This window comes from Rhodnius prolixus, unplaced genomic scaffold (genome assembly GCF_049639745.1).
Source record: "Rhodnius prolixus isolate KJV_2025 unplaced genomic scaffold, Rpr scaffold_1, whole genome shotgun sequence".
Taxonomy (NCBI): Eukaryota; Metazoa; Arthropoda; class Insecta; order Hemiptera; family Reduviidae; genus Rhodnius; species Rhodnius prolixus.
The window spans coordinates 51,572,738-51,599,520 of NW_027411581.1; the positions used below are offsets into that span (position 1 = coordinate 51,572,738).

A 26,783-nucleotide genomic window follows, 5' to 3' on the forward strand; every position below is an offset into this window, starting at 1 on the left:
GGCAATCTGAGGCAAGATGTTTGTTTTTTCTATTTTAAAGACTCTAAAAAAATAAATGAGGGCTAATTTGACAATCTTCATTAAGGGGTGGGCCAAAGGATCGGTACGAGTATTAGCGTTATAACCATTAGAGTGGCTGGGAAATTCAGCCACCTATAAGGGGCAGGAGGCCCTTTTTTAAGCTGCAGTGGAAGCAACCTACCTAGAAGTAGAGTAACTGGAAACTGAGTTTCTGGTCTTCCAGTTTGAGGATTGTGCAGGGTTGTAAGCACAGCTTTGTAAACAACACATATTGTGTTTCGGAACCTCAAAGAAGATATGAAACCAAAATGAACTGAAGAAAAAGACCCGGGGCATTAGAAAAACAGATTTGATGTTAAAACTGCGACGAGAAACGCATATTCTTTATAAAAACCTTGGGTACTTAAGTTACTGGCACGTGTGTTAGAAAAATATGATATTGATATCCTGGTCCTTCATTCTGACTTTCTTTTACAATAGTTGCACTGAAAGAGAACATCTTCTCGGAACTGGATTCAGGATAAACAGTCGGAGGAATATTATTTATTGATGATAAAGTCGAGGAAAGTACTAGAATGTATACTCATCAGAGCGAGGTAAGTGGGGACACTGAGGAAGATGGATGCACCAGGCGGAGAAGTTCGCAAAAGCTGAGGGTGCATCTGACTGGAGGAAAAGAGGTCAGGTTTGAGACTGGTGGAGGCCTAGGCTCAAAATGGGCTGTAGTGCCTTATAAGAAAAAAAAAACCTCATACAGATATACTATTTCTTCTTCTTCCTTGGTATTGACAGCCCATGAAGGGCCTTAGCCTCCTCAATTTTTTAATTGAGGTTTCGTGGCAAACTAAGATTTTGCAGGATAGGGATGTCGACCCACGATACAATGAAGGACCTTGGATGTAATGGGTTTACTCCCTTTGCCAAAGCTAACTCCAAGAGAAGGTAGCTCTTGGGTATGTAACAGATAATCTACTATAATTTCAAATAGTAATTTACTGCTATAATGGAATTAAATCTCAATTTTTACCTCGGATTGAAGTTATGAAGTTAGAAAACCAAATGCTGGACGGACTTTTTTTCTTCATGTCCAAGATTGTTCTAACCGAAAATAGGTTAATAATCAACCTAAAAATCATTAGTCTGCAAAATTTTGATTATTTTTGAAAATAAAAACCTTTAGCTAAGTAATTCAATTGACTACTTTTTTTTTAATTGTTTCTAAATTACTACTTGTTTGTAAAATATTTTCTTATTTACAAACAGAAACTGTTAAATAAAACAAAAACACTATTTTATTCATTGATCTGGAATTTGTGAAAGTTTAAAAATATCTCTTAAACAATGTTTATTACAAACCTGCTAGGGATAATATTTGTAAGTTTCTCATGCCACAAAGGTGCTGTATACCAAAATCTCTAACTTGAGAACACCACCTTAAGAAGAGTGCAGATAAGGAGAGCATGGTTGAAATATAGCCTATTCCTATATCCGTTATGTGAACACATCTGGAAAACAAGAAGGAAAGCATCAATGGAATCGTTTTTTTGTCACTCCATAATGTTACAAATGTGTTTAAATTACATTTTATGGCAATTCAAAAAGAAAAACATAATTATTTTAATAATATTTTTTTTCAAAATATAGTTTTGCAAAACAGGTTTATTTATTATTAGTTTACTTAAAAAATATTTATTTTTAGTACTCCAAATTTAACAAAATGCTTTTAGAAGTTACAGTGTTCACCAGCCGACTTGTTTTCTTCTACAATGATAACAATTCAAAAGGTTTACCATTCTGTACCTTGTTTACATAAGACAGATATTAAAAGCATTTTTTTAAAATTTTTTATTTAAAGCGCGTCAACGGTCGAAATCATTGGTGAAATACTGTTGGCTAATGGGCATGAGCTCCCATCACTGGACTGGGAGCTGAAGAAGCTCCTAAGAAGAAAAATTCTCAGGGATAGCCAGCTAGATTTCCAAATTTTGCGTTCGATATCAATGATTACCTAGAAAGTTTAAACATGTTTCTGCACATTTATTTTTAATATACTACAATGAACTCCTATACTATTTTCTCGAATTACAAGTTTATCAGACGAATGTTTAACTAATAATGCATTTTACTGTACGTTTTTAGACATTCAGATCTCTGTTGGGACCTTCTACAAATTAGACAGAGATAAGTAAAGTAATATGATTAATTTTATTTAATACTGCAGTGTCACCTGAAATCTTAAAGTAAAGTAAAGTAATCGCCTATTTTTTCAGGTGGGGCTTAACGTCCAACTACCATTTACTATCTGAAATCTTATGCATCTAGCCCAAAAAGTATTAAATAATTTTTTTTCCTTATGGCCTACGCCACTACGACCCTTTTGGATCAAATAAAGATGATAGTGCAGTTCCAAGTTTAATGAAAGTTGTTGGAACTGCTTTATGGAAGTTTCATAAAATTCAGAAATGTACTCTTGAAGGTCGCACTTTGAACAATAGATTTTCTTCTATTTTTAAATTCCAGCATTGTTTTAACGCTGATTATAGCTTTAGTTTCCTTATACCTCCAGAATGCTTTACATAATTTAATTTATTTTTTTGAGAGGAATGAACGTTATCTTTTGGTCAAGTGCTGCCCTAGGGTAAAAATTAAAAACAATTTTTTTTGCGATGTTATCTTAAAGAACTGACTTTGATCTAATACATTAATAATTCAAAACACTAAAATGGAAAGGTTCAATTAAATACTTCTGAAAATTTAAAAACTAATTTAAATAACCATAAATAAATAATTCTCTTAGCACGCTACAAATTTTTATCTTTACCTGTCTAAGGTCAGCTCTTCCAACATGTTAAGATCACATGCAATATATTCTAGGGCTGCATCAGTAATCCTAGAACACCAAGAGAGATCCAGCGACCGTAATTTTTGTAAATTTTCTGCAATTAATTCTACACCATCGTCCGTCACCTTGGAACACCCAGAGAGGCTGAGCACTGTCAAGTTTGGTAAAGAGTGCACTGTAACAGAAACGAATTACTTAAAATTAGTTAATTATGGAAACAAAAATTATTAATAAAGTTGCTGAATTAAGCAGCAATGTCGAAGATCTTTTCCTTGTTTTAAGTTCAGTCTCTTTTTCAATCCTATTGCTGTTTGTTTACATCAATAGTCTCTAATTATTAAACAAATGAAAATACCACTTAACAAAGTATCAGATGATTTGTCTGGCATGTAATTTTCCGACTTATTAGAGAGATTCACTTTAAAAACAAGAATCTAAAACTGAAATTGGTTTATTACTTTACTTTTCAAACAGTGGAAAAAAATATATATGTGTATGTCGTTGTTATATTAGCTCTTCCGTTTTATTCTTCTTTTCGTACTACATTCCACGTTGAGCTGTAATAGTTACTCTCTAAAATTGCAATTAGCGAACCACTTAAATGTGTCTTGTTTGTTAGAACCCCATTTTTTTTTTTTTTTTATCGTGAGCGTAAAAATATTAATACTCGTATTGTGGATTAAGTTTGCGAGAATTTTGTCAATTGAAGAACTATATATTTTTTTTTGCTCACGTTTTGACTAATTTATTGCCATCTTAGGGCATTGTATTGTAACTCACAACCAACTCATACAATAACACTCTGAAGAAGACAATACAATTTTCTTATCTGTAATCTGACGGTGAAAAATTAGGATAGATTAATTGACCGAATCCTGGCGAATATATTACACAACTTGCTTATTAACTCATTTCAACAAGGAAGAAAGCAACTTTATTTCTATTTTTTAGATGTTTCCATCTCATAAATTTTATTAGTACAAGCTAGTAGAAGAATTCACGGAGCAAAACTTCTTGTGACTCATGTAAAGCAGTAATAAATTAAGTAGTTGGTGAGATTGCGACTGCTAAAACAATATTGTTATTATTATCACAACATTAAGAATATCATCGGCGGGAATAATTTGTAGGACAAACTGACCCTCATAGATAGCTCTGGATGCTAGGGAGAAAAGTAATTTAATATTTTACACAATGTTGGATAATGCGGCAAAGAAGATAAAGAAAAAGTCTACAAGTAAGCAAGTTACTAAAATAAACTTATCTATTTTTCAAGCGGAGCTTAACGTCCAATCATCATTAGATATCGTCGTGGGCGCAAGTTCATAGTTTACACGCGGGACTCAAAGTAGGGAAATTTCTTTCACCCGTAGAATTGGCTCACATTGGATTTGGTCTCACACAAAGTGAGATTTGTTGCAGTAATTTTGCAGTGAAAAAATACACATTAGTATTATGATTTTTTATACGTCACAATGTTATTGTAGAACAGAAATATTATTCTATGCAATAATTCTCGGGTTCTTCATTCATTTAAAGTTTAGAAATTGATTTGAAAATATAAGCGTTAAATTCTTGTAAAATAACTAGTCCAAATATGGACATTAAAAACAAAGAAGGAATTTTCCTTTCTCTTGTTAAATAAGATTACCTTTGGCGTCACAACTGAAGTAAGGTTCCAGACTATTTAAAACGTGTTCTTTTCCCTATGGCTGTAGCCACGCGTCTAAAAGATGTTATAGTAAGGTTTCACCAAAGAAAGAAAGAAAGAGGAAAGGCTTCACAATTTTCACAATATGACACATCACTTACAAGTCTTGCTCATCCCCAAAGTGATACTACTAATGAGGCGATGTTATCCTAAATTTTAAAAAAAAAAATCACAATTAGGAACAGTGGGGTTTAAAACATAAGTAACTAAATGTAGAAATCCAGTTCGACTGAGAGAAAACCCAAGTCGGTGGGAACGAAAAGGATTCGCAAGGGCAGTTAGCTGGCACATAAATATCAGCTAAGAATGTGGTTGCAGCAAGTTAATAACCTGTCTAATGGAAGAAATTATCTTTCTTTCCGTTAATGTCTGTAATAAAAACGATAAAATCTAATTTATATAATTACATTCATTACCACAATACTTGTAATTAACCATAAACATATTTTTAGTAAGAGGTTCATTTTAATTTTAAGAATACTTCTGTTTATATAACTACACCAGTTGAGTACAAGACCCATTAATTGTTATGTGATACAGAAGAGCTGAAGAATGTCGACAACCTCTCCTACAACGTATTGGTATTGCGCCAAAAATCTGAACTTACAGAAATGACTTAGCCGCCAATTTATTTCTGTAAAAGACACAAAGTATTTTATTTTTAACCGATTTATTTATTTATTTTATACTACACAACAAATTTTTTATTTTTCTATTTCTAATATATAAAGGTTTGTCGCCTTTTGAGTTATTTAAATAAAAACTTATTCATATCAAATATTATCAAGAGGTGTAAACTTTTTGAGAATATCTCAATAAAGTAATAATAATTTGGATTCCCACGCGGAGATCTTGGGTTCGAATCACTGGTCCTTCGTTTTCTCTTCTTAGTAGCATGCTTATTAAACCTCAATATCCGGCGGTACTTTTCGTGTAGTTTATATCGATCTGTCTTAAAATTTAAAAAACATAAATAAATAATAGTGCCCAAATGACAGAAGCGGCGAATCCCTATTAGTAACATATACTCGAAGGGTTAATGTGATTTTGAGTAAGAGTTTGCCTAATTCTACCTGAATGTATTGTGAGTATTGGAAATATCAGTAAAGATAAGAGTGGTATATCATAAGGGACGCCTAAAGAAGTAGCTGGACTATTTCCAAAGGAGATTGAAGGGATTAAATATTTATTAAATATTCCAAAGCTGAAGAAAAGTTGCCATTTATTTTATTGGGTTCACGGAACTAGAAAAGAGCAGTGCCCTTTTTATAAGTGACACTAACTTATGACCTCGCGTGCTCAAGTACGCGAGCCGGAATACAACTTCTTTATGTACAATTATCTTTATATAGATAAATGTGATAAATTGTAAGTAGTTGCGGAGTTAAGGGGCCTAGGCACAGTCAAAATATTGCACCCCCTTAAAAACAAGGTATGTATTATATAACGTCGATAATCTTAGCACATGATGAATTATATACTTTAAGCACCAATTCATTTGTTGATTATTTCTTCTTATAAGAGCCCTTGTAGATCGGGAATCATCATTCATCAGTGTAGAAACAAAATAGTAGAACTTAATTGATTTAGGAATAATAATAAGTAACAAAATAAAGTGAATAAAACAATGTAATTAAACTTGCTTTGTGTTTTTGCGCCTAGTAACATTATTAATTATTACCTTAAAATTGAGGAACTGAAATTAATTTTCAACATAAAAGTCATTTAGCTGAGTCTGCCTTCGCTCATTTTTAGCAATTTTTCACTCAATTGAGCCAAGAAAAAGTTTACTTACCAGTCACGTTTGAAATTAGCATTTTCAACAAAATTATTTAAATTATTTCGACTTTAGGAAATAGTGCTTCCATTACTATACTTTTTTCCTTCCTTTTAACGAGGTGAAGAAAGAATTGCGATCATAACAAGTTCGAGTCCCCAGAACAATACGATTTAAGTTTTCCTGAATCAGAAAAATGAGTTTTAATAAAATGAATTATGTTGTAAGATATGTGCAAGAGCGTTATATTATTATCTTTTAGAATTCAAAAACCTACTTACATTTCGAGGTATTTTTGAAAATGAAACTCGTTGGGCCACCTGACAAATTCGCCTTTGAAGTTGAGTGTTCTTATAATTCACTTTAACTGTGACATTTTAAAAAGGGCGAACATTCAAAACGAAGTCTTCAGATGCAATAAATTATCACGAAAGAATCTCTGAAGTTTCAACATAATGTAGGTTACAGTACAAGAAAAGCTACTTATTGTTCACATTTGATATTTTCAAGTCATACAATCCAAGTTAACGTCAAAGATGGATTCACTGTTCAAATAAAAATAATTAATAAAATAATAAATTCTTTTATCAAGTAGATAGAAAGGCTCCAATAGTGGTGCGGTATCTTTGTTTTGACCTATTAGTTTAAATACGTACTGGCGCCAATTAAAATTCAATGCAAAAGAGAATAACTTTTTAGTAAAAGTAATTTGGTAGTTCCATAAAAAGGAAATTTAAATGTGTTCCGATGTAATTACAAGTAAATAATTTTATAAGAATAGAGTGGGAAGAGTATATTTGCATTTATATTGTTGGCTTTATAAAAGTTAATTATGCACATTGATAAGTGGACTAGGTGGGGCTGCAATGAGGGCAGGCAATATGTAGGGCCTGGAGAGGTCAAGGTGGTCGGCCGACTCGCTGGTCGATATTTATGAGAAACAGAATACACGACCCTTTTACCCTACAATACTGTAACTCCTGTACAATTATTCATTTATGAAACGGCCACAAAAGTAGAAATATTATGATAGGTGATCTTGATGTAGCAACTTCAGTACTTTTCTAGGGACAACCATATTTGCTTAATTAATATTTGGCAAAAACATTATTGTAGCCTTAACATAGGACCTTCACAAGATATAACTATACTGGTTTCAGTTGTCTCGGCTCCTCCGTTTGTGGCGCACTTTGATTATCGTTACAAATATAAATCTAACTAATTTTTCTAAATAGAGTTCATCGAGAAACTAACCATTAAATGAACCAAGTCGTTACTAAAAAATTCAGATTAATTGAATCTTAATTAAAAATGAGATTTTATTAAAAGATAACAAAAATACACGCAGCTAATGAAAAAGTGGAGAAACATAATGCCACAATGAGCAAATACACACAGTGACAATCTTAAATACTTCTTCAGCTGATGGATGAGCTAGTGGAAAGCGAATGAGGAGGTAATTTTCCTAAAAAAGATGCAGAGTTTGTAAAGAGGACGGTTTTATTTAGGTCGCCATGAATTATGGAAGTAGTACGAGTAGTTGCTTCAGGCAACGACGAATAGTCTGCCAAGCCGTACAGATAACTCTAATACGATGGCCACAACGAAAGACCTTCATTTTGACCCAAGTTCTCCGTTATTGTAATACTTCTCTACAAGCTCTTACAATTCATAGCTTCCTTATTAATCAGAAGAAAGTTGACTCTCAAGAATTGTAAGCAAAGAATTCCTTTTTCATGGCCGCATTATCTCTTTTGTTAAAACTTTCTTTTTTCCAAAGTGAATTATACTAAATAACCAAATATATTGTATACAGTGGACAAATAACAATCAACATGATGCATACATCTAGATGCAGCTGCTTTGAATGGAGAGCATACACTGAGGTTTGTGACGTAATCGTGATCGATAATGGAGAGAGAGAGAGTGGATAAGAAAAAGAGAACACTGCATTGGGTACCGCATCCGTACTTCTTGAGTGGTCTTCCGGGTTTGTTCCATCCACTTGTACACTGTTAGTCATTCTCTCAAGTATCTTCAAAATATACCCCACTAAAACGATGAAAAAAAACCGCAATAAACAAAAAGCTCGAGATTTCATGAATCACTTGCAATCATCACATAAGCCAGCATTTAGAACTTCTAAACAAAATTTGAAACCTGGGGTTATAAATGCTCGGATATTAAATTATCTTCTCGAAATCACTAATAAACCCAACTTTTTCCAACTCAAGTAATCTCCAAGCAAGGACTTATTTCCAGTGATAACTCGATTTTGAAACATGGAATGAACGTGATTTTTCGTTTTTAGAATGTGTAAAAGAAAGTAAAAATTGAATTAGGCCAAGCGGATGACTAAAACGTCATCAGCTGTACGGAATGATTTTTAATTTGTAATAAGAAGTAATATGAAACATGTTAGCGAATGCGACAGTCAGTACAAAATATTTGTATTCATAACGAGTGGGAGCAAAGTATTAGGAAAATTGAATAGAATCCCTTCGTTACCTATTTACCTATACTAGCGGAGAACATTATTCGCTGTAATAAATACAAATATATTTTCACTACATAACAAGAATTTTATTAATAGCGCATCAGTTCTTTTTTACTTGAGACCGGTATTCAAAAAAGTAGTATACATATTTACTTTTCTGATAAAATAAGTGTCATAACGCTCTGAACTGATAAAAAAGAAACTTTACGATGTTATGGAAAGCGAAATATCATACTTCATAATGTTATCAGAGGAGAACTTGGCGAGTATAAAAATTGAATATAAAAACAACTTTGGTGAAATGAAAATAAATGCAATAAGAACAAAAGAACTAGTTTCAACAATCTCACGACTAGCTTTGCTGCAATTTACATAATTAATTTATTGGAATTTTCTTAGAATTTGTAGTGCAAGAGGTAGTTGACAGTACACTGTTTACTTGGTTCTCGATAAATAACATGGTACTGTTGAAGAAACCGTGGCGTTATAGCTCCCTAGCACGGACCTAAAAATCTCTATTGTCAAAAAATAGTTTTTTTTTTTATCAGTTTTAATTTTTAACTTCGAAACAATAGTTGGGTAGTAAATAAATGGATTATTGGTCTCTAATACCACTAGGGCTTTATTTAATAGAAATAAACCGAAAAGATATCTGATGATGAATTTAAGTCAGAGAAATGTAGGTTTGAAATGAGTTAAGGGCTGTTTGCTGTTGCTTTACCATTTATTGATTTTCTTTAGAATGCTTTATCAGCCATTGACAGTTTCTATGGGGGTGCGAGAGATCAGAAGAACTCACTGCAGTTCTTCTTTTAAAAAATTTCAAAAATCATAACTAGTGGAGTGAAATTTTGAATACAACGGAAGAAAATAACGCTCATCGTTTTTTTAAATAAAAAATAAAATTTATTCAAAGTCAAAATATTGAAGAGTAGGGAGGGATACCCTACAGGGAAACACTGGGTCAAAAGGGCAACTCTTATATTTGTTTCCCTCCGAGAAGCTTTACACTGCTCGAAGATGGACAGCGTAGTTTGATACAAGAGAGAATTTATTGTTTCAGATTGAGAAGCAAATTTGGAGTCATGACTCTATCGTTGTAGTAACGAGCTTCAGAAGTTCCGGAGCTTTAACATTTCCTTCCTTCTGTCTAAGCTTTCACAACTTGTTAATGACAAAAAAAAACCCTCGAAGGATGCAGTGAAGCTACAGTTTAGACTAGATGTTGAGATAATAAGTGACAAGCAGCTGAGCTTTTAGGCCAAAAGCAGGTCATTTCGGAAAGGTCTTCCTCTTAGAGAAGTATCCGTTCCAAGTAAGGCCAGTTTTGTGGGTGAATCAACTTTTAGAGGCAGTTTATCTCACTAATTACCAGATATCAGCGCTTTTGGCTGGCGAATCTCAGTGATCATGCGGGTAATACTGAGACTTTTATCAATAATTGTTAAATTTGGCAAGGAAGATGTGTAAAGGACAATAAGTTTCTAAATCTACAACGATGAGAGAGATCACTCAATGGTATCCAGCACCAAGAAGAAGTAATTGGATGAGAGTACAGTCTGCTACTGAGTAAGAGGTCTGTACTGTGCTGTATCTCTAATTTGAAGGAAAATGTCGGTAAAGCGTATTATTGTTGTCGATTCCAGATCGGTGAGTTCTGCTTCTGATATGCTCACTAATGACCTATGCCTTCCATCCTCTCTTTCTTTCCACTTCCCGCAACTGATCTTGAACAACCCACTCAGCGTATCCATCTTTATCACTTAATCAATGTTCTTTCTCCCTCTGCCTTACTTAGTATCAGTAATCTATCTTATTTTCTTTTCTTATTGCCCTCTATTCGTCTTGTATATCCCATCACTGGACCAGAGAGATGAGTGGCGCGTTCCAACAGCAGATAAAGCCCCCCTTACTAAATGTACACTCCAACTATCTTTTACAAATTAATCGATTATGTCGTCCTAGTCACTAATAAATACTTTTTATCAAATTTATTGTCTGCCTTATATTTTTCGTAAGAGCTGTGAAAAATAAATGTTTTTTTTTTTTTAATATTTCATTTAATAAAAAAATTAATTTTTGCCACATGTGATATAAAACGTTTTTAAACTCAAATAAAATGAAATAATGCGGAAACCTAGAAATGTTAGCGTACCAAATCGAACATGTTACACGCACTAGGATTGCTGATAATAAATATAGGATTTGTTGGCAACGAAATTATCTAAATAGATATTTTAGATAAATGTTCACCTGTTAAAGAGTGTACATCTTCTAACAGCCTAAACGGGCCTTCTGCCAAAAATCTAGACTGCCTAAATCTAATCAAGTAATTAACAAATGATTCTTGTAAAAAAATATTGCGTCAAATATCTCCCCATTCTTGAATTTTCTAGAAATAAAATTATTGGAAATCCGTAATCTAGGATGTTACTTTAAATATTATCAACACCGAATCCAAACATTCATTACAATAATAAATAATATAATAATAACAATAATTGAGGGCAAAAGAATTACTGATAAAGCGAGGGCCTAATAATACAGAATCTATTGCTTGATTTGAATAGTTCGTTAACATAAAAAATGATATCAAAGGAGATAATTAAAAACAGTCTACAATTAAAAGACAATGAGAATCTGTTTGCTTCTAGCTTACATGTTTTATTTTATCAAAAATAGAAATCGTTTCATCATTTCAAAAAGCAAACAAATAAAATTTTATAATTTTATAAAATAATAATTATAATTATAAAATCGTCTAATTATTTAGACGATGAATTTAAGAAGTGTCAATCAATAGGAATTTTCTGAGATCTGATTTCCTCCCAAAATTATTGTCAACAATTCAGTAAATAACGTATCCTAAAATTAATAATCTTTCATTCATAAAAATTACATGCCGTTAAGGATAATTCTCAGTTTCATTGATAAAACCCCTGTTTACTAGATAAAATGCCGCCGAAACATTAAAGAACCAAGGACAGTACTAATAATCAGGCTCTTTAAAAGGATATACTATGTAGGTCGGGGTGGCCAACCCGCAGGCCGCGTGTGAAACTATGAGAATATGGAGATACAAGAGGAGAGTTATTTTAGACTTGGAAGAGGTCGCTGGCAATACGACAAAAGATCTGGGTTTGGAAGGTGGGAAACCTCTTCCTCATTTCTTGCTTGATAACGAAATAATAGAGAAAAGAGTTAAAATTCTAAAATTGGCATAAAAAGAATTTATTAGAAATAACGCCTTCTCAATTGTTAATGTGAAGACTTCCAGGAAAAGGCGCTTCTGATAAAATAATTCACCTATTGCGAACTATGTGGCTAGCATGCATTTCTTATAGAGAATGTGCCGCCAGTGTGGGTGCAACTAAACTTATAAAAGTGCGATAAAGGTGAGAAAATGGCGTGATATGCGATTGCCAGCTATGTCAGGCATGACATCTGGAACTATTGGTAATGTTATGACAGCAGCATTACTATCTCAGATATATGAGTGTGGAGAAACGTGCACAGAAATAGGAAATGACTGCCCTTTAACCATGACCACATTAACTTCTACGATATAATTTCATCAGACAGTAAGTTTTTATCATTCTAAAAACTTTATATCAAATATTCTACTTAAATTGTCATTTGATAGAAATTCTTTGTGATATATGAAAATGTTGCTAATAATCAGCCAACAGCTTCAGAGATTGCATGACTGTTGTATGTATTTTCATTTAACTTTGAACTATAATTTCTTTGCATGAACTTACAAAACAGAAACATAAAATGAACACCATAAACAACTTTCTCTTTCTATTATTCTCAGTGTTTTCTTTTAAGTTCATATAACAGCAGAGACCTGAGATTATCAAAATATGTCAAATCTTTAGATGATGAGCGAACTCGCAAGAAAAGTGAATGTACACAAAATGAAGTGACTCAGAAGAAATTCTAAAATACTTCTTAGTTTTCTGATTATTATGTTTAAAATAAACTCAAACATTCCTAACCAAACGTTAAAAATCAGAGATCTTATTCGTAAAAAAAGAACTTCAGAGTAATAAACATATTTTATATAATTTCTCTAAGAAATTATTATTTAGTATTTTAGAAACATCAAATATCTGGAAGTAAATCAACTCAATGTCACAAATGTTTCAAAAACAAACTTAACGAGGAATTCCTGTAACATAGATTTTTAGAAATTTTCTAAATTCTGGCAAAATGCCGAAACTAAATAGCTAGAGATCACTTTTGAAACTACAAAACATACGTTATAACAGTCTATAATCTAAAAATAAGTAGAAAAATATTTGTTATAAAAATAAAAAATACAAGAATTAAGAAAAGAAACTCATGTTATAATTACTAAAATATTTTCTCTATTGTTAATAAACGCAAGTAAAAAGTAAGATGACAAAGGACTGAAAAATACGCTAAAAATTCAGATGTGTTGAAGCTTTCTGTTGAAAGAAAATATAATTTTATGTTGAAAATATAACAAACCAAAACAAAAATTCTAGAAAAGATAAACATCCAGACAGGTGTTAAGTGTAGGTTAGAAGGCGTTAAAAGAAATACCTAAGTATTTTTGGCAGGAAAAAATTTCTTTAATTTTATGCATTTCCTAAATATTAAACCTATGGCGAGCCAAGTTTCTTTAATAAAGTGTCAGCATTATTTCAAATGTTCTATTCCCTAAGTCTCTATTACACTACACTACAAATTCCTGTGGATCAGATGATGTCAAATTTAGAAGCTAGTAACTGATTGTTGTTTTTTTAAAAACTTTTTTACCTTTTTATTTAATATTAACCATTTAAATAATTTATATTTTTACAAAACTAAATATACAGGTAACTTGAAAAGAAGTGGCCATTCGTTGTAGGCAATTCTGTCCATGAGGAGAAGGATTCTTAAGGCTTTTAACACTAAAATAAATGTTTTTCTGTCATCCAAACCCCGTACAAAAGTTCTGGCTACAAGAGAGGAATTGTGAGGCTTGATTTTTTTTTTTTTCTTTGCCCAGATCATTGAGATTGTCAAGGAATTCCCGAACCATTTCCGAACTGGTAATATGAGAACTTGAAATCTTTGCTTTAACGGCGGCCTAGTTAACAGAGAAATTAAACACTTTCTAATTTCCATAATTCCTGTTGAATTAAAAAACAAAAACACATTTTCCCATTGAGTAAAATTCCTGTTGCCTAACCATCCCCTTCCTAATTCATCCTAAATCAATCATCTAACGTATTTTGGGTTAAAATTTACTCTTTGTAATTTTTTTTTTATTTTTAAGTTTCGGCCAAAGAGTTGATCAGTTGCAAACAAGACTGTTTTTTCCCTGCCCATAGAAATTCCGCTTTCCTAAATCTTGTTCAATAGAAGTGAAGGGCTAATTTTTTAATAAAAGATTATTTATAATGAAATATATTCTTTAAGGGATGCCTAGCTTTGCTTTACTCAATTTCTATTCATCACAGGGCGTTCTTTGAAGAAAATTTGTCAATTATATTTGTTAACTCCAGTCGTTTGAGTTTTTTAACAGATTTTTTTTAACTTTTTTGGAAACAAGAAGCTGATGGAAACTGAAGAACACAGAAACCTTAACCAATTATTTACTTAAGCATTATTTTTTTTATCCCGTGTACTAATTGAATAACTTGAAATATAGATATTAACAACTTGCCAGAATCAAAAAATGCTTTAAAGTGGATAACAGTCGTTTCGATTTGTTAAAACATTTCACTCGTTGAACGAGGACATACTGATATCCCAAATAATCTAAGAATAAAATATGTTTCAAGTTAATCAGATGTTTTGATTTAAAGATGAATCTCGTTAGTGCAGCAAATGTTTGCAAAGTAGAAAAGAAAAAGAATACCCGCCACAATAAAATTTTTAAAAAACGAACTAGGCGAAGGAACAATCAGATACAAATAAAAGGATATCTATAAAATAGTTATTTTCTAAATATCCACTCAATTTAAAATGATATAAACAATTTCAGAATTCAAACACTTTGTTACTTTAATTTTCAGTTATTACCTCGTGATTTCCAAAAATAATGAGATTTGCAAATAAAGCTGGAAATGCTTGTAAACTGAAAAATCTTATTAGGTATTTAAAAGGCAGAGATATCTTTAAACTGGTATCTTCATATTTTTTGCTGTAGTGTCAGTATGTATGGTATTAAAAGAGTAGACTGAATTGAAACACTAGAAACATTGTGATCAAGGTAAAATTAATCTCTAAGGCACATGTGTTCCTCGGTCGGCAAAGTACTGTCTTCATCAAGGCTTCAACTAGGCAGTAATCTCATTTTGTTGAAGGAAACATGACAAATTTTCTTAACAAGATTAGTTTCATTCAATTGATATGTAAGATGAAGGATGATTTAAAAGATTCTATCCTCAAATTTACACAAATGAAATAATTTTCAATGCAAAACAGTTTTGTTTTTTGTTTGGTTTATTTTTCATTCATAATTGTCTTGTAAGAGAGATCAAATGACAATTATGTGTTAAAAAAGAAATCTCCAGTTTTTCTATTAGAGCAAGCATGAAATATAAAATTACCTTACATCCCCAAACAAATTTAATCATTCTAAAGAGATTGCAGGTTTTTGGAATTATTCATGTTTGTTTCACTATCAAAAGAAATAAGATATTGAGATGTTTTTCTAGTCACAAATTAGACCAAAAGTTCATGGTTTTGCAGATCTGCTACAATGAGTATATGCATTCTTCATATCCTGCATGGTAGTTATTTGTAAAGTACGTACTTCATATCATACGTAATTCATATGTTAGCATCTTCAACAAATCAAAAAGATTTTTAACAGAAAAGAGGATTCAAAAGAATCCTATTTCTTTATTTATCTGAGTACTCACGTAACTCGTAAAAGTTTGTTTAACAAAAAAAAAAAAAAATCTTTTTTGAATTTGTTTGCGTTTAGAAGAAGCAAACATCAGTGTCAGTTTAGCTCAATGGTGAGGTAGTCATGGGCTAATGGAAGTGTGAATCATTAATGTACGGACAGCATTGAAAAGACCCATGTTCAGCCTTGCACCAATGTCACAACTATTATATGCATCGAAATCAACTCCATATTCATACTTACCCGCTATGATTACTCTGTTTAATTTTTTATACTGTACTAGCTTTATATTTTATGTTACAAAGAATCTGGTTTATTATTTCATCAATTTTTAGATGTTTACAAGACGTAGCATTGAAAACAAGTTAATATTTAGCTGAAATGCAACCATTTCTTTCAAAATGATTCCTAAAATTTTTAAAAATGTCACTGTTATGGCAAAACGTAAATTTCACCAACAATTTAAGACGAATTTACTAAAAATTCTTACTTTTGCAAATGTGAAATGCGTTTACAAATCTCAAGTAAAGAGAAGTCTTTCAATTTTTAGCCCAAAAACAATTTAAGTAATATTGTTGCATTTTATTTTTTGTTTTGTAATGACACAAACGTCATAGGTAACATGCACCTTAGCTAGAAAACAAAACCAGCCAGCGACCCACCTCAAGTCAAGAACCAAACTGTCTCTCCAATCGGTACCCCAGGTGATCGTTAACATGAAAATAAATCACACTTTTATAGCTTTTACTGTTTTAATTCTCCGAATAATATCACAATTTTATCCATTTCTCCTGTTTATTATAATCAACTTTTTTTCCACGTACGCGCTTTGAGAAACGCTAACTCAAAATCGCGAAGGCAAATTTATATTTTATTAAAGCGCAACTATGGGCACCCAAAAAAAAATCCCTCACTGTACTGATTTTTAACTTTTCGTAGATGATGGATAGTGTCCACTTCTGGCAGAGATGTGCAGGTTAAGCTTACCTTTAGAATGTCATTTTTGGTATTTATGGTTCCACATAACTTAAGTAACATGAAAGGATTGAAAGAGTACTAAAATTCTGATCTTTAAGAAAATTACGACCAATTTTCCAAAACTTTCAATTTTTCTGATTTTTCCCAAAAACCACTTCAGCTGATTTCTTGAAACTTAATGGTACTTAGTAAATTTTATATCGTATTGTTGAGTCATTAAACGTGATTAAATACAACTTTACTGAAAGAACCCTTCGGGAAATAGAGTTTTATGTGAACTTCAGTAAACTTTACTGAAAGAACCCTTCGGGAAGTAGAGCTTTATGTAAACTTTAGTAAAGGGCTGTGACTTACGTTTAAAATATTTTCTCCAGAAAAAGTACATCTTAACGCGTATAGGGGGTAGACAATATCTCAACAGAAAGTGGAAAACTCTTTTAAGTGGTTATCCAACAAAACTTAATAAATAATAATTATGAATAGTTACAGCTGTATAGAGATACATACATAGAGAGTATAGAGGATAAGAAAGTTTGACACAGAGTAGAATTCACAATAAATGGAAGAACTCGGAATTCAATAAATCAATGCTTGTTTTTTTCTCTGGGGAAAAAGGAAATTACAACGTTGCAAAAGCCATCTTGATGATTAGATATTCTGAGCATTTTCGTTACATTTTTTTACCCAACCTTCTTTTTAATTATAGATTACACGGAAAGAAGAAAATAAAAACAGGAGATGGTGATAAAACGCTTTTCCTGTGAAGAAGGAAACATCGTTTATAAAGTTATAGCGACAAGTTCTTCAAACAGAGAAGAACCACATCATCCTTCACTTCACTGGTAAAGTTATTATAAAAGGTCAAAAGGTGTAAAGCTGTGTAGTAACTTTACTTTGGTAACTCATGCAGAGAAAATGTTGAGTTGACGACGACTTATCATTTATAAAGAACTTGTATTTGACTTGTTGTTATCTTTATGTCATCATTTCCCTTTTTGTCAGATATCATTAGCTCTTTATTTTATTTTTTTATTATAGTAGGACTATCTTTTGGAATTGCTGTAAGTTTTGCAATTTAATATTTTAAATTAAAGTTATTTAGAATAATATGCTTGTTGTCCTATTAGAAATTCGTCTGATATCTGATAAAATTTAGTTAAAAAGAAACTTATTTTACTCTTATCTCGCTACTTGTTCGAGTTTAGTTCAAACGTTAATGAGTTCCTACGAATACAAATTTAATTGAGGGTTTTGCTACAATTTGTGATTTCTTTTTTATTTAAACCGACAGAGAGCAACAGCCAAATTTATAACAATCTAGCAAATTTTAGCAAACAGCTTATTTTATCTGTCGTAACTCGCTTATTTTTTTTAAGACTGTTTAGTTTCGTTCTAGCATACATCATCAGTGATCTTAAGTGTAGAGAATTCGACTACCGTAAGCAAAGCTTGGACAAAAGCTGTACTCTACAAAATGTTGGTGATCCTCACTTGAACCAATTAAATCAGTTGAGCTCTAATTAATTATTTAATTGGCAATTAAGGAGTAACCTTATTATTTAAATCAGTTGCCCGATTCTATCATAATATCTTCCCTGCATTTACAATGTTTGCTAAACTATGAAGGTAAAAGATACCGCCCAAGCTTCTAAACGGTTATGATTGCTTCATAAATAAGAACTCAGTACAGTTATGAATTTTTTATTTATACTCTCTATTGTAAAATACTGGAGTAGTTAGTACTAGAGTATAAAGTAGATTTATGTCTGGAACGTGGTTTAGAGGATAACGTTTCCAGTAATCATTGTTCACTTCAATATTTGATCGTTCAGAAGAGAAAGGAAAGTATAAGCATTACTCATAGATCTACTAAAGCTCTTTGATCGTGGTCCATGAAAACTAAAGAAGATAACCACTAGTGAGGGATTTGACCGGAAAAATTATATGATAATTGGTCTTGTAAAGTGGAAGTACTATTCGGAATTGAACTGCCCTCCGCGTCGCATTCTTTTTGTTTTATTAATCTGAAATATTTACATTTATTTTCACAGTATCTCCTAGCTTCGATGATCTCGAAGTGGCGATGATTAAGAATTGTATTGGCCTTCGCTGACGAAATTAGGACAATAGTGATTGGTCATTGGTTATCAGAAACAAACTAATTCAACGCTGGTAAGCCGCTAACGAACTAAATAAATAAATTTATTATTACAAACTACATTAAATGGACGATAAAAAAAAGTTATTTTAGCCTTTAGGCCAATGATTTGATCTACATTTAGTTTCTTATCTTGGTTAAAGCACAAAACGATAGAACTAAGATTTTTGACATAGAAACCAAAGTAACATTAAACATTAAGAGATACTACTTTAAAGTTACAAATGAACTAATAGAGCTCCTCAGCTCAGAACTAAATCACATTAAACACAACTCTAGTCGTATTCTGTTAGAAGATCTATCTGCTGTCAGTTCATTAAATCCATTTTGAGGCGCACTACGTTTATAGGCTTTTTAATATTGCAAACACTATCTATTTTACGCTAATACTGTAGAGTATACCCGTACACCATCTATATTAGTTTTAGCTGCACCATAACTCCCTTTAGATCAGCAGGTTGAGTACACTCTCTTACAAATTTAATTAAGACTTCTTTCCGCCAGTTCCGCTTCAGGTAGTGCGTTTATACTTATATATATATATATATATATATATATATATATATATTAAATCGCATAAAAAAAGCGCTGGTTTCATTCCACTCGTCAGCGAGCTGGGTAAAGATATTTTATTTATTTAACCAGTTTGGCAGAACCAATTCGTAAGTATAACACAGGTCATTGTAAGTAAGATCAAGAAAGTAAGCTACTTTGCTTCAATGAATTAACTATACTTTGTGAGGTTGCACTACCTATAAAGGGTGAACCAGTAACTAATGTCCATAGGCCTAATGGGTGTTGTACATCTAAATTGGACTTCAAAGACGTATTGGCTAACTTCATATTTTCCACTGTTCTTGAGTGACGTCACTTAAAATTTTTTTTTTTCTAAAATCATTACTTTTTTACAATAAAAATGTTATTACTCAGAAAGATTTAGTCCGATTTCGATTCAGATGACACGGTTAGAAAGACAGATAAATTTTCTAAAAATTGACAACATTTCAAAGCATAAATCATTCTCCAAACAGCCTCAATATTCCTCCTAATACTGGAAAAATAAAAGTAATCAAAATTTTTAAGAAAACCTATATGTTTTATTATGGAAGCATTTCAAGCGTCAAGGTAGGTTCTTTTCGCACCTTTTAGAATTATTTGTTATAGTAGTCTTTTTTGAAAATTTCCTATTGCATTATAATGCTTAAACAAAACTATGCTTTAATAATGCTTATTAATTTAATGAAATAAAGATATGTTGATGAATATTACAAACAACGTTTATTTCAATCATTTCTAAGATTTATATCATACCAATAGAATGGAGAACCCGACATTAGTGGATATTCTAGAAGAGTTTATTGGGACGCTTCGATGTTCATAGGGACGGAATGAAGGAGGAGGACTTCATAGTTAAGTCGCTCTTAACAATGGATTATGTTGAGCTCTGTAGAAAGCCGTGCAAATTTAGAGTCCACATTAAATTTTAGAATTTATTAGACCAAAGTTACAGTTCCAGTAACTTTACTCATACAAGTATTCTACGCTCTTTAACTACAAAGGTTACACTCTTTGTTTAGCTAGATATACCATTCTGAACTCATTATACAATTTCACAGACAAATTAAAATTAGGCAGAAGACAATTCAACCACTTTTTTTGCCTTCTAATCTACATAATAAAATGAAAAAGTAATTTTCGGCGCTGTTAGCTCAGCACAAGGAAAACGTCCCCCTTTAATTTAGACATAAATAAATGACAACAGAGTTTTTAAAAAAGAAATAAAAGCACGTACAAAATGGGAAAATGGAGTTGAATTTTAACGATATGATTAAGGAACCTTATTTATTTATTTTTATTTTTTGGTAGAACGCAACGGTCATTAGCGCCCACTCGACCCTTAATTATAATGCAAATAGTACCAGCACATCAACAATCCAATCAAAAGTCAATTTAATACAAACCGAAGCCAGTGATGGCAGTTGGTCTCATTGTTATTTTATTTTATAAAGGGATTGCTCAATTTTGTTTTTCAGGTTATGTGCACTTAGTAAAAGTGTTAATAAAATGATAACTGCATCCTGTGCATAGCTCTGGCATATTTTCTCGGGGGTAGAAACAGTGCTCACTACTAATCTCGCACGAATTAAAGTTGCATCTTTGAAGGAGTCAGAGATTTGTTTTTGTTAGATTTTGAATCTCTTTTTATCTCATTTATGATAGGTAATCTTAATTATTCTGTTATTTAGTTTAATATAGACACTAGGTATCTAGAAGGTTGTGCTACATTTTAAATTGAGTACCTCTAAGTCTCATGTGGGTTCCAAGGAAGTCACTTGGCTAGGCAGACGGTCAGCTGATGAAATAAGACAATTTACCCAGAGAGAGGGTGTAAGCGTTTGCATATTAAATTAAAGATTATTTATTTGGATTTTTTAGGAATTTTTATGCGCCATTGTTGTAACTTCGTTTTAACCTAACCAAAATTATTCGTGGTAATACTGTCTAGTACACAGCTGAAACTATTTCATGGCTTAAACAAGCGTTAAATCATCGAAAAATTGTTTCATCCTAAAAACTTATCTAGAAACAATGACAGAAGAACATTCTTCAAAGAAATTTTTCCATCGTTATTTACAACAAAAGGACAATGAATCAATAGATCCCTGTATACGAGTAATTCCATTCTACTATAGATAAATTAAGTAAAGTACAGTTGGTTTCAATGCCATTGGTTCATTCAACTACATGAAAAAACCAGGTTAAAGAGTTCACAAGTTCTGTAGAAAATAATTAATGAAGCTTAATATTTCAAGCAGGGTCAATTTTCTAGTGGTTCGATAAATCAATAGCTAGGAGATGGCACGCTTTAGTGCTTTCAAATAAATTATGGAAAAAGATGTCATTACAGAATATTTGTTTTTACTTAAGTGTAATTTTTAAATTAACCACTTAACTTTAAAAATTGGTAATTACATTTGAAACTACTTACAAAACTTTAATTATATAGCATAGTTTACCTCCAGGTAAATTACAATTACTATTATTGTTTTAATTATAATTCATACATAAAGTAAAGTAATCGCACATTTTTTCAAGCGGAACACAACGTCCAATTACAAATTAGGTGTTGTAGACGAAGGCCAAAGCTCACATTTTATATTATCACACGAAATACTATCTCATTAATTTGGGTCAGATCAAAGCAGTTAATATCAAGTTAAGCAAGTAACTGAACATATCGGGAATTAAGCACAAAAAAAGAAGTACACAGCAGCTATATTTCTAGATTTTGCGAATATATTTGACAATTTTGACACGCAGGACTGCTTTACAATATTAGGTTGACATACGCTCTTAATCACATTATTCAAATGATACGATCCTTGTTACAAGACCTAACTTTCAGGCTAAAATTTAATAACCTATACAGCACTCGATGACAATGCTCGCGAGACTCCTTAGGCTGGAAACATAGTGGAGCGGCGAGCAAAGCGGCGATGATAGCGAAGAGCGAAGCGGCGAAATCAAACACAAGTAAACATATGGGACCGCGCATAGTGGCGAGCAAAGCGAAGATAGAGCAACTCTATCTATTTCTAGTTTTTGTTTTTGCCGCTGTGCTCTTCGCTATCATCGCCGCTTTGCCCGCCGCTCCACTATGTTTCCAGCCTTAGGGAGCAGCAATAAGTGCTATACCTCTTCAATTTTTACTCTATGGACAGACCTAAATCTAGTAGAACGATGCTACTTACGACGCAATGTGATAAACAAAAGACGACCACACAGATTTTTCAAAACCATCAATGATTTACAGACTTCAACTAATCTTATAACAAACTGGTTAAAAATAAGAAAAAAATTAATTTATACTTATCGAAAACATGAGGAAAAATCTTCCCTCTAATAAGGTTACGAAATGAAGATCTTTCTTAATGAAGAAAGCATTCTTTATCGTTAAAAGACTATTTACATCCTGAATTAAAAGCGCATTATTTGAAAGGAACATTTCCGAATAATGAAGCAAGTAGATAATAATTATGAAATTATTATATGTATAATTCTTCTTATTTCTCATAAAAATTTCATTTTTGTATGATTTGCGTTCTAAATCGCTTATTAGAAAATCTAATAGCCACAAAAACACATATGACATTATATTAAGTGATTATGTACGAAGAACCTAACACTTAAAGAGAAGAAAAGACCCTCATAAAAACTGCAAACAAACTTGATTAAGCTCACCTATTACCTTGGCGTTTACTTTACTTGAAAACTGCTAAGTACAGAATAATATTAACATAAATGAACAACGAGAATCATAAAAATTTGGCCTAATACAGTTATTTCTGGCTAATAACTACTTTTCCCTTTGTTTGCTCTAGATAACACTTTTCTAACTTTATTGTTTAATTAGGGCAATAGAAATGAAAAGGCAAACTTAGTTTTAAAAGTTGAAAAAAAGAAAAATACTGACCAATATTTACTACACCGTGATTGGTTATCTCCCAGCAGGATTGTAACCTTAAGATGCTTAATGAAGCACTTTGTTTTGGCGAAAAGAAACCAAGTGAAGCGTCCGTAACATGATAGGCTTGCAGCGAGAATTCATAGAGTGATGGTAACAGCTGGGCAACCGCACCAATGGCTTCATCAGCCACATTGATACAGTCTGATAATGTTAATGAAACTATCCTCGGCGTTAGACACGACCAAAGACCAGCCTCTGTTACTTCATTACATCCGGCCAACTCCAATTCATATAGACCCTAAAAACAAAACACAATAAATTATATTAATTTTTGTATGAAAATAAGAAAGATGATAAAGTGCGCTAAAAATCGATACAAAAAATCATTAATGAAAATGTACAATTAAAGCCAAATCTTCTAGAAAGATTAAAGAGCTGCGTGAGAAAGCCATTGTTATGTAAATTTTCTATCCCAATTATTTTCATGACCGCACGGAGATTTCACACGCGACCAGCGGAGACAGCCACAAAGCCAGCACAATTTATTTGTCCACACCACACTCTGTAAAACCATTGTTAGTTAATTGATATTTAGCTGTAATTGTATACAATATTTTTGTAAAAACACAGTTATTTAAGCTACTATAATCTTAGGGTAAGGGATTTCTTGTTAGATATCCGGATTCAGAGACTTAAGTAAAGTAAAGTAATCGCCTATTTTTTCAGGCGGGGCTTAACGTCCAACTAACGTGTCGTGGACGGAGGCGACTAGCAAACCTACTTTACTGTAAATTTCTTTTATTAACCATTAAATAAAATCCAAGGCCTAAGACCGGGAATCGAACCCAGTATCACAATACATATTAGCTTCGTAGGGATTCAGAGACTTATGAAGTTTATACAGTTCTTCTGCTCCGAAATCTGAACCCAAAGGCAGGGTTACACTTCTTTTAAGAGCATAAAACATCACTGCAGCCAATATTTGCAATTGTAATTTAGAAAAAATATTTCGCCAACGGAAACGAACAGCATTTTAATACTACAGGACTTGGCCCATACATCAGGGGTTGGGGTGGATTCAATGTTGTCGAAAACCACGATCAAAGGAGCCACGATATCATGATGATTATGATGATGGCACCTATCAAAAAAAAAAAAAAAAAAAACTGGGGAATAATGCAGTGGACACTGATGGGAAAATGTTTTATATAAAATAAGTCATACCGAACCTATAATTTTTAATTATCGTTTTTAGACACAGTTGAGAATTTGAAGAGTGGCTTCTGCATTAAGGATTAGGCGATGATGGTACACCATGTTGAGCATGGAAGAGATTATTTACACCGGAAAAACCACAAAACCTGAATTATTTAGAAGCAACGCTGTCAAAGTGATTAGAAACAAGTCACTTTCAGATAAAATGATAAAATGTTATCAGACAGCGTTAGTACATTCTACAAAAATATTAAAACCCTTCGCTGCCTAGTGTAGCCATTCTGCTACATACCTTTTCTATTTGAATTTTTCTTTACTAGGTTCTGTATCCTATCGGTTACTTGATGCATTTAGCCTTTAGAAGAGATGTTTTGTAGGTCAAAGGTTTACCCTCAGGATGCACTGGTAGAGAGAGACAGGTATTGTTTTTTCTATAGGTCCTCCCATTTGAGTTTTCCCCGTCACATGTTGCCTCAGAAAGAAGTTGGTAGAAATGACATTTAACTTAAGAATTTGGATAAATTACTAGCGTAACCTTATACACCTAGCTAAGTTCTTAAGAAAGATGTACCTTGTTAAAAAAGAAATTAATTAATTTCCATTAAATTTCGATCTATAGGCGATTGGCTACGAATAAAAAAACACGAATAAAATCAATTTGAAATGTTCAGAATTTTCTTAACTATTTTCCCATGAAATAGAGGGTTTGAAGGATCTTCTGAAATTTTTTGAATGAAAAATAAAAATTCATGCAGTGAAGGGTTAATTAAAGGAAAATAGAGAAAAATGGAGAAATAAGTGTAGTTATATAAAACAATGAATAGCATTACCTCTAGAGAATGCTATCGCATTGTGCTTAGCTTTATAAATGCCTTAGGCCTAATGGTTGGAAGATACTTGGTCTTTGAAGTTGCGGGAAATGATGGGGTACGGAGATACTTTGAGGTTTAAAGAGTGAGATTAGTTTGAAGCGATGTTTAAGTTTGGCAAACATGATATCTACCCAAGTCGCTTGTTACAACAATAGCAATGTATTTCTGTTCATTTCAACTTAACTTTTACATCTCCTAGTAGTATTTATATGGTATAAGATTATCTGCCAGATACTTGGCATAGTTACCTAATTTTGTACTAAATTGAACTAGTGAAATGAGCAAAATGAATGCAAGAACAAACTACAACATTTTAAGCAAGAAATAACTTTCATAACTTCGTACAAAGAGAATCCTGGCCATAGTTTAAGAAGGTTTGCCCAATTCTAACTATAGCAGAGTTTTCTTTTTAGAATGCTACCTCTTCCGTCCTCTCATCTTTAGTTTTCCTGTTTTTAAAAAATCCCAAGTTAGACAAAGCAGCTCTAGTCAAATCTATCTCTTAATTCACCTTATACTTTTTGCCTAATGCGATTTTGGTCTAGTCAAACCTACGTAGTACCAAACAGTTCTCAGTTTCAGTTCTATGTACCAAATCAAAGCAACTTTCGCCACCTAATCTTCATTTTCGTTCAACTTTCACAGCAAGTCTTCTAGCAAGTGCAGCAAGATGGAGTTAAAAACAAAAATTATAGGCAAAACTTTTTGAAAAAAAAAGGTACGATGTGAGCCCAGCTGGGCTCCGCAATCTTTTCTTACCAACGGCAGAACAAAGTTCTTACCTGAATTTCTCGCGGCGCACCAAAAGTATGTTCATGTGTAGTTTGTCTGTGAAGTTGAATATTTTCCACTAAAAACCATATTTAAAGCAGATCACAACGTTAGCCAATACAAAAGTTTACTTTACATAAGTACTCGTACTTTATGTTATAGCGGCAGTGGTGAGCATTGTCCAAATTGATTGATTGAAATTGAAAGATCAGGCTGTGTATTACCGGTGCGAACTAAAATTTAAAGATGCCCAAAATTGTAATGATTGAAAATTATGTTTTTTTTTTTTTAATAAATTGCTCTGAAGAAGTATTTCTGAAACTTCTACCATTTTCAATGTCAGAGTCAACTCAGGACCTCTTTTTGTGCTTTTACTGAAAAGATTGGCCTATTCTATTTCCGTGATGTCTCTAATATTTGCTAAGGATGCGCGGATCCACAGCCTACTGGTTGCGGAGCACTGGTCTAAAGTACCGAGCATGTCAATCAGTACGAGTGCGACTTATCTTGAAACATCTACTTTCTAAAAAATCGCTTTGAAGGAATACCAGGCAAACAAATCCCTAATTTTCTTCAAATTATAGAGCAAATTATAAGAGTAA

The 26,783-nt window shown here is 32.4% G+C and overlaps 1 protein-coding gene across 2 annotated transcripts in view; it reads right to left on the reverse strand.

Annotated features, from left to right (window-relative positions):
- Positions 1 to 26,783, reverse strand: part of LOC141449379 (uncharacterized) — a 73,383-nt gene that overhangs the window by 6,859 nt on the left and 39,741 nt on the right. For both annotated transcript variants that reach the window (XM_074118792.1, XM_074118796.1), the window contains exons 2-4: positions 23,330 to 23,621; positions 2,843 to 3,038; positions 1,378 to 1,526 (exon numbers count right to left, since the gene is read on the reverse strand). In XM_074118792.1, the coding sequence (XP_073974893.1) occupies positions 1,378 to 1,526; positions 2,843 to 3,038; positions 23,330 to 23,621 (637 nt within the window). The remainder of the gene's footprint in view (positions 1 to 1,377; positions 1,527 to 2,842; positions 3,039 to 23,329; positions 23,622 to 26,783) is intronic.